Source organism: Lindgomyces ingoldianus (genome assembly GCF_010093535.1).
Source record: "Lindgomyces ingoldianus strain ATCC 200398 unplaced genomic scaffold BDR25scaffold_5, whole genome shotgun sequence".
Classification (NCBI taxonomy): domain Eukaryota; kingdom Fungi; phylum Ascomycota; class Dothideomycetes; order Pleosporales; family Lindgomycetaceae; genus Lindgomyces; species Lindgomyces ingoldianus.
The window spans coordinates 876,485-884,361 of NW_022985166.1; the positions used below are offsets into that span (position 1 = coordinate 876,485).

General features: G+C 52.6%; 2 protein-coding genes across 2 annotated transcripts in view; both read right to left on the bottom strand.

Moving 5' to 3' along the window:
- Positions 1-2,920, bottom strand: part of BDR25DRAFT_213568 (kinesin light chain) — a gene marked incomplete at both ends in the record, with an annotated part of 3,691 nt that extends 771 nt beyond the window's left edge. Inside the window, 2 exons of the mRNA XM_033684756.1 lie at positions 381-1,792; positions 1,906-2,920. Coding sequence (XP_033552100.1) covers positions 381-1,792; positions 1,906-2,920 — 2,427 coding nt within the window. The remainder of the gene's footprint in view (positions 1-380; positions 1,793-1,905) is intronic.
- A 607-nt stretch (positions 2,921-3,527) lies between these two features.
- Positions 3,528-4,471, bottom strand: BDR25DRAFT_322559 (uncharacterized protein; the record flags this gene model as incomplete). Its single annotated transcript, XM_033692044.1, has 4 exons — positions 3,528-3,614; positions 3,660-4,031; positions 4,163-4,272; positions 4,351-4,471. 4 exons carry the CDS (start codon positions 4,469-4,471, stop codon positions 3,528-3,530), a joined length of 690 nt encoding a protein of 229 aa, XP_033552101.1.
- Positions 4,472-7,877: the final 3,406 nt, after the last annotated feature.

Consider the following 7,877-nt stretch of genomic DNA (forward strand, 5'->3'; position numbering starts at 1 on the left):
GCGTACTTCCCCTGCCCACTTAGTACTGATGCCACATTGTTCATGCTCGCTAGAGTGTCTGGGTGCTCCTTTCCTAGCACCTTCTCGCACAGTGCCAGTTCTTCTCGATGCATCTTCTCCGCCTCCGCGTACTTCCCCTGCTCGCTCAGTGTCCCTGCCACCTCGTTCATGCTCACCAGCGTGTCTGGGTGCTCCTTTCCTAGCACCTTCTCGCGCAGTGCCAGTACTTCTCGATGTATCTTCTCTGCCTCCAAGTACTTCCCCTGCCCGCTCAGTGCTGCTGCTATCTCATTTATGCTTGTCAACGTGTCTGGGTGCTCCATTCCTAGCACCTTCTTGCACAGTGCCAGCTCTTCTCGACGCATCTTCTCCGCCTCCACGTACTTCCCCTGCCGGCTCAGTGCTAGGGCCACATTACCCATGCTCGTCAGCGTGGCTGGGTGCTCCTTTCCTAGCATATTTTCCCGTAGTACAAGCACCTTTCGCTGAGTCATCTCCGCAGAGTTGTACCGCCCCAGGCTTTGCTCACAGCATCCTAGCCGGTCCAGCAGCGACACCCGGCTTTCCACCTCGTACACCTCAGGCAACTCCACAACATGCATAGCATGGGGCAGATACGCCGTCCATACCTCTCTTCTTTCATGGTCACCGTAAGGAACCACCTCGACCAGCCGCGTTAGTATCTTGTTCACCCAAGCATCCCACTGCTCGTGCTCTCTCAACCAGTTGTGCATTGCCAAGCGGACTAGTCGATGCATGTCAAACATTTTTTCTGGGTGCTGCGTATCCCTTCTTCCTAGTGGCTGTCGGCGTTCGGTAACGAAAGCGTATGCATCTAACGTGCCAACTGCCTCCATCGCCGCTAGTCTGCTACTGCCAGGTAACAGCAGCGACCCTGGGATGTTCTCGCCAGTTGTGCATGCCATGAAAGAGAGATAGTCTGCGGCTAGTGGATCCTGCTTTCGGATCTGCTTGAACGAGATGTACCATGTCGTTGCCACAGGGTTCCTCGCATCTCGGTATCTGCCGTGATCCTCAAACTCCTTGCTTAGGAGCTTAATCGCGTCTTCCTCGCTGTCTTTGTAGACCGACATATAGTCAGCGAGCGTGATGTTGTTCTTGTTGATAAAGGCGGCTGCCTGAACAATCGCAAGCGCGAGAAAGGTGAGCATATTGAGAAACTCATAAACCACCTGGCCATCCTCGAGCAGATGTTGATTGTCCGGCAGTAGGCGCGTCCTCAATACCTCCTTTCCCTCTCCCTCACCCAGCTCCCCTAGCTCTACACTATTGCTTCCAGCTAAGTCAACTGCAGCCTCTCGAGTCCGAGTGGTAAAGACAATAGAGCCCTTGCGATTGCTGTGTGGGAGGTAGTCTATCAACGGAGTCTTACCGCTTTCCGCATCACGCAAAATGCCAAAGTCGTCGGCGTTGTCGACGACCATCAACCACGGTCCGAAGCCTTCGTTGCTCAGCCACGCCTTAACGAGCCGCTTGACGTCCGCATTATCGTCTGCAATCTCGGGTATGCGCAAGAGCGCCCCTATGTCGCGGTATGCCTGCTCAAAGCTCTCTCGACTGACTGCTGGCACCCAGAAGATGGCGCGGGCAGGCTGCTGCTCCCTCGTGCGATATGTCGACTCAAGAACAAGGGCTGTCTTCCCGCACCCGCCAAGCCCGTATATCGCGAGCCGTCTGCAGCCCTCTGACGAGATGTGTGCGTCGAGCTTAGCGAGTTGCGTCTCTCGGCCGACGAAGGATGGCGGTCTCGCGAATGGAACGGCCCAAGGCGCTGCCCTGCATCAGCACATCGAACATAGTAGTAGATATAAGTAAGAGTTCTATTGATGCATTGCTGAGCTCTACATACAACGCAACCCCCTGCAAAGTAAACACGTCACGAACCTTCGGTCACACTTTTCATATCCCTAACCACAGCTGGCTGGATCTTGCAGAGCAGCTCTCTGGCGAATGCCGCCGCATTTCCCGCCGCGTGAGATCTCCATTTGTCGCCCTTGTGCGAGTCCGCATAGTCGGAGATGCCGCGGATCACCAGACACTGTCGGTTGGCGTCCACGCCCGCAGCCTCCATCTCGACGCAGAGTGCTCCATCGCATCTCGCACCGATTCTGTCACGCTGCTCACCGTCCTGGATGACGGCATTGCCTGTCGCGACCCTCCCTAAGTGGAACACCAGCTGGTCCTTGTCGTCTTCCGTCCTTGCGGGCCGCTGCACGAGCTCGTTCGGGTCGCATGTCGCGCACTTGGATCCATAGCCCCCAACGTGGAGGTACGCCGCCTTATATAGCCGGTCGTGCTCGAGGCCAGGGTGGGCGAATGCCCTATGCTTCTTATGTTTCCGTAGCCGCTCGAGCTGTCTGGCAAACGTGGTTTTTCCCATCTCGTGGTCTGACACAAGAATGCTAAGCGCGTTAAGGAGCCGCCAGTCTGGGTTCTGCATAGTGCCGACCATCTCAAACTCGCCGTCCACCCTGGCCCTCCCGCGGTCGTGGTAGACGCAGGCCGGCTTCCCGTCGCCGGGCCACCCCACCACGACGTCTCCGAGGTGGATGTCGTCGAGCGGGTCGTCCGAGGCGATGGCACGAGGGATGCCGCCTCCAATGCCGACGAGGAGGGCCATTCTGATGTTAGGGAACGTCCTGAACATGGGCCCAGTCAAGCGACCGGCGTTGACGTTGCCCGTCTCGCCCTGCGGACAGGTCGCGACGACGGCGGCATGGCCGTTGATCATGCCGCAGATGTATGTGTTATCGTCGTAGTGTGTGTCGTAGGGCGGTGGGGTGTGCTCCTCGTCCAGCATCAGCCGCGCGGGCAGCAGCTCGAGGTTTGCGACGGGGCAGATCCACGCGACGTGGTAGTCGACGCAGCGATGCGGGGGTTGTCCGCTGTTGGAGGCCATTCTGCCGCCTAGGCGATCACGATATGGGAAGAGGCGCTGGAAGCAGAGTGTGTAATAGAAAAGAGTGTGCCGCAGGAGGCACCCTGCCCATCTCGGACGGGTGTGCGTGGACGACAGTGTTTTCCTCAGTCTCGTCCCCTCAGGCTGAGGTCGACCGCGAGCTTCCCGTGAGCGCTGCCCTGGGGTATATCTGCCCTTGGGTTGCATGTTGATGCGTATTGGCGCGCCGGGGCGGCGTGTGATTGGTGTAACAGGCGCCAATCTCAGCTAGACGGCGCATTCAATGCCTATTGTACGCTTGGACTTCGTTCCAACTTCCAAAAAAAGGGGGGCATGTACAAGGGGAAGACCTGTACGGCCTGACGCGAGTGCCAGTACGCTTCCATAGAAATCGAAAATCTTCTATACAAATTTTGTCAGTGAGGTTGCCACTCGCGTCAGGCCGTACAGGTTTCCCCCTTGTAGCATAGATCACTTAGCCTTAACTCCTTTGTTAGTTCCTGCTGCAGCCCTGCACGCCTAAATTGTTTAACTACATGCAAAATACCACCAAACCGCTCTAGGCGTCTTTGCTACACACATTGACTGCACAGCTCCATCGTGTTCCTCAGCCGTTTGCTGGCACGCTGGATACAAAAACCGAAAGAACTGCTGCATAAGCAGCAGATATCGCCATGATCTCAAAGCTGGACACCTTCCGAAACAGCGACACAAGGAATGACAGAACCAGGATTCATACCGATACAACTGTGAGTTGGATGTTTTTTGACGAGTAGTGCGACAGAATAGCTAGCGGAATAACGAGGAAGACGGCTGTCAGCACTGCAGTCGTGACACGACCGATAATCTCAGCGATCAGAATTGTACTCTGGTAGGACCATCGGCGGCGGCCTCCAGCGAACGATCTAAGAGCCTCGGCGCTGTTCTGCGACTTCCCCGACATTCTCCAGTATCGAAAGGCTTGCAAATATCGGTGAAGCCAGCGCTGGAACAAGTCCGTCCGCGACCGCGTTCCTAAGTCCACTCGAAGCAGCCTTGTCTTGTAAATCTCGTGCAAGGTGAGGCCATCTCGTAGGCTTGATTGTTTCTCGTCATCGAGAAGCGAGAATGTCTCCATTGCCATAATATTGTTGAAGGCCATAAGCGCGTCATCTGTGTGTTCTGTTTCTGTCAGCCCAGGCATACCAGGTAAAAATATTGGTGCGCACCGTATTGCTTTAGGAGTTCACGTAGTCTGGAGACAAACTCTGGAGTGATAGTATCGCTGACATTTGGGAAGCTTGCGTCTTTTTTGCTATGCTTGAGGCCAGCCGGTCTGTCGATGAAGGGCTTACGTTTAGAGAGAGGCCGGCCTGGTACAAGATATGGTCCATTTGCGCGATCTCGTTTTCAAGCAGGCGTAGATTTTAGATGCGAGGTTTTGAAGCGACGAAAGCAGTGCAGCGTGAGATTGCTGTCAGCAGTACTCATTGTCCAACATTTCCGGAAATCTTCTTTTGCTATTGTTTCTTTAGGACTTGGCGACGTGAGATGTATGGCTGATGTAGCCATTGTAGAATGATACTGTGATGGGGGTAATGGCTAGAATATGCGAGTTGAGCTTTTCAGAGGTGGCAGTCGAACAGTAAAATAAGCTCGGTTATATAGAAGTGGCGCACATAGGCGCACGGCGCCCGAACGCACCTATCTCATCACAGCGCGATTTCCTTCAACACCTCATTGTTAACTATGGATCCTCGTGAGCACTCTATACAAAGTGCTATCGCTGATTTCAACGCAGACATTTATTCTAGTAAAAGAGCTGCTGCGAAGGCGTACGGCCTCCCTGAAACTACGTTGCGCAGGTGCCTCAATGGCGCGTCGAACCGTACTGTCAGTCATCAACACCAACAAAATTGAGCCCTGATCAGGAGAGTTTCCTTATTAAATAGATACTTGAAGACGATCTCTACTCCCCCCCCCTTTTCACACGCGCGCGTACGAGAGATGGCCAATCGAATACTACATCTGAATGGGGAGAGGAATTTAGTTGGCAAGCTCTAGATCTCACACCTCTTAAGGCGTCGACCGTCCTTATATCCTTCCTATTCTTGTATTCCTAAGCAAATTAGACCTCTGCTTGAGTTGATTGTTCGTTTTGTTTGCAACCACTTCAGTCACATCACGTGACCTGCTGATCTAATCTTGCCCCGCGCATCGTTGTCCCACGTGGACACTCTCCTTTCCAAGCCTCACAACCTTCCTTCGTCGTTTGCTTGGTTAATAACGTCCCTCACTGCGTAGCGAGACACTGTGTGCCGAGACAAATGAGGGGTACTTTGACTTCCAGCAACTAGAAAGGCCATGCGCACAGCGAATATTATTATAATTCTATAAAAATAATCTGCTGTAGCTAATCCTAAATGTCTACAATTGACTCTTCCCGAAAAATCACATTTGCAGTGGTGCCTCTAAACCTAATTTGTACGACGCCTTCCTTGTAGCGTTACAGACTTCCCTCCCCACAGCACCAACAACAAGTCTTGTTGCTCTAAATTTGTGTAAAACAGCCTTATCCTAGCCTTAAAACCTCCCTCTGGTGCTCTAAAGTCATCAATCTCTCCCCTTAGCTGGCTCGGTAGTTTTCTGATATCCTTCGTACAAGGCCTATAGGTGTCAATGGCATTCCCAGGTTTCTGAGTCCCCACGCACTCCCATATGCCTCTGGGTGGATTCATACCGCATTCGGACCCATTGTCTTGCCTGTGCCGTTACAATCGCCATGTTAGTTAGTACTTCTAGCAGAAGCGAGACTCTAACCCTGGCTAATGTGAGATGACCCCACACGTCTCATCTCATCATCTGCGGGTAATTTATTGTCAGATCTGTGGCCGTCCGGATCGCACAAGCGCTCGGAATATAAGTAAACTTGGCTAAGGATTAGGAGTAGTGTTATGGTGGCGTTTGTTCAGTTAGCTAACACGTGTCAGCAATAAAACTAGTTTCAGCATAGGCATCGTACAACTTCGAGATGCGGTCCAACGCACAGCGATACGTACTTTTGTACCATAGAGACATACTATTCACGTCGCCCTCAAGCTGCGAACCCCGTCCTTGTCCCTTCCGCTGACCGAACGAAAAACCTGCTCAAGCCACTACGTCCTCATGCTTCTCGAGCCCACCGGCGCCGATTCCTAGACCAAGCAGCAGCCAAGATCTAGCCTCGGCTCGTTGAAAGGGAATACAATGAGATAGGAACGAGATAGGATAAGATAGAGTGCGGCGGCCCTAGAAATTGAAGCCTTTGACTCGGCAAGTAGGTTAAGTGTCACTAGCAGAACGCCATCGTTGCAAGCACATACGAAGGTGGAAAGGCCCGACATGTGCTTCAGTTTGACCTCTGAGGATCATGGGGAGTTTTGAATTGTTCATTTTCGTGAGAGATGAGTACTAGCAGAGCTGTGATAGTGGCTATGCTTAGCAAGACTCTACACTATCTAGAGCTGCATACAGTACTCTTACCTTCAGCTATATCTACAAACCATCGCCTCCAGCGCAAGGTCATGGCCAGATCGGGTCGGCCGCCCTCCCTGCTAGCACGATCGAGACGTTCATCTGCTCTTGACGAGGCTCAGCGGCGAATTTTCAAAACTTAGTTTGAAAAGTAGAAGATGCTCGAAGCTTCACATGGCAAAGTAGCAAACTAAGTTAGATGATTGCTTTGATCCCTAGCCCTCTCTATAAAATAACGATTGTATATATGCAGAACCAGAATTTATGGCGACCTAAAAGCTCTGAAGTCCGAGAACACATTAAGCTGTACTTCAGTTTCAAGCCTTAGATAGACTAGCCTCTTCAACACTGTCCTCTTCTAGCCCGTTTTCTGTGAGGTTGCTTCAGTAGCTGCCCTCAAGAAGCCTTCTAACAGCATGATGTCCGTTTGCTGAGGCTAGTTTGATCGCATTTCCGCAATTAAAATTCCCGTCTCTGCCGAGGCCAGCACCAGCATTAAGCAGCAACTGCACCATGTCTATACGGCCATGTTCTGCGGCTCCTTCTAAAGCAGTTCTTCCATCTAAGGCTCTAGAGCCATTTACATTAGACCCGGCTTCAAGAAGTGTCGTAGCAATTGTAACGTAGCCCATAATAGCAGCGGCCTGAAGGGCTGTCACTCCAGCAGTTTTCGCCGCTGAGGCATTAACGTCGGCGCCGGCATCAAGAAGAATTTGCACTACTTCAATGTCACCGTTCTTAGCTGCCGCTTGGAGGGCTGTTATTCCATGAAAAGCTCTTGGTGGTGCGTTGACGTCGGCGCCGGCATTAGCTGCCGCTTCGAGGACTGTTGATCCATGAAAATCTGCTGGTGGTGCGTTGACGTCGGCGCCGGCATTAAGAAGAATTCGTACTACTTCAATGTTGCCGTTCTCAGCTGCTGCTTGGAGGGCCGTTCTTCCATTCCCATCTGCTGGTGGTGCGTTGACGTCGGCGCCAGAATCAAGAAGAATTCGCACTACTTCAATGTTGCCGTTCTTAGCTGCCGCTTGGAGGGCTGTTAGTCCATGAAGAGCTGGTGGTGCGTTGACGTCGGCGCCGGCATTAAGAAGAATTTCCATTACTTTAGTGTTACTGTTCTCAGCTGCTGCTTGGAGGGCCGTTCTTCCCCACTCATATGCTGGTGGGGCGTTGACGTCGGCGCCGGCACCAAGAAGAATTCGCACTACTTCAATGTTGCCGTTCTCAGCTGCTGCTTGGAGGGCCGTTCTTCCACCCTCATCTGATGGTAGTTCGTTGACGTCGGCGCCGGCACTAAGAAGAATTTGAACGACTTCAATGACACCGTTCTCAGCTGCTGCTTGGAGGGCTGTTATTCCATTCCCATATGTTGGTGGTGCGTTGACGTCGGCGCCGGCATTAAGAAGAATTTCCATTACTTTAGTGTCACTGTTCTCAGCTGCTGCTTGGAGGGCCGTTCTTCCAT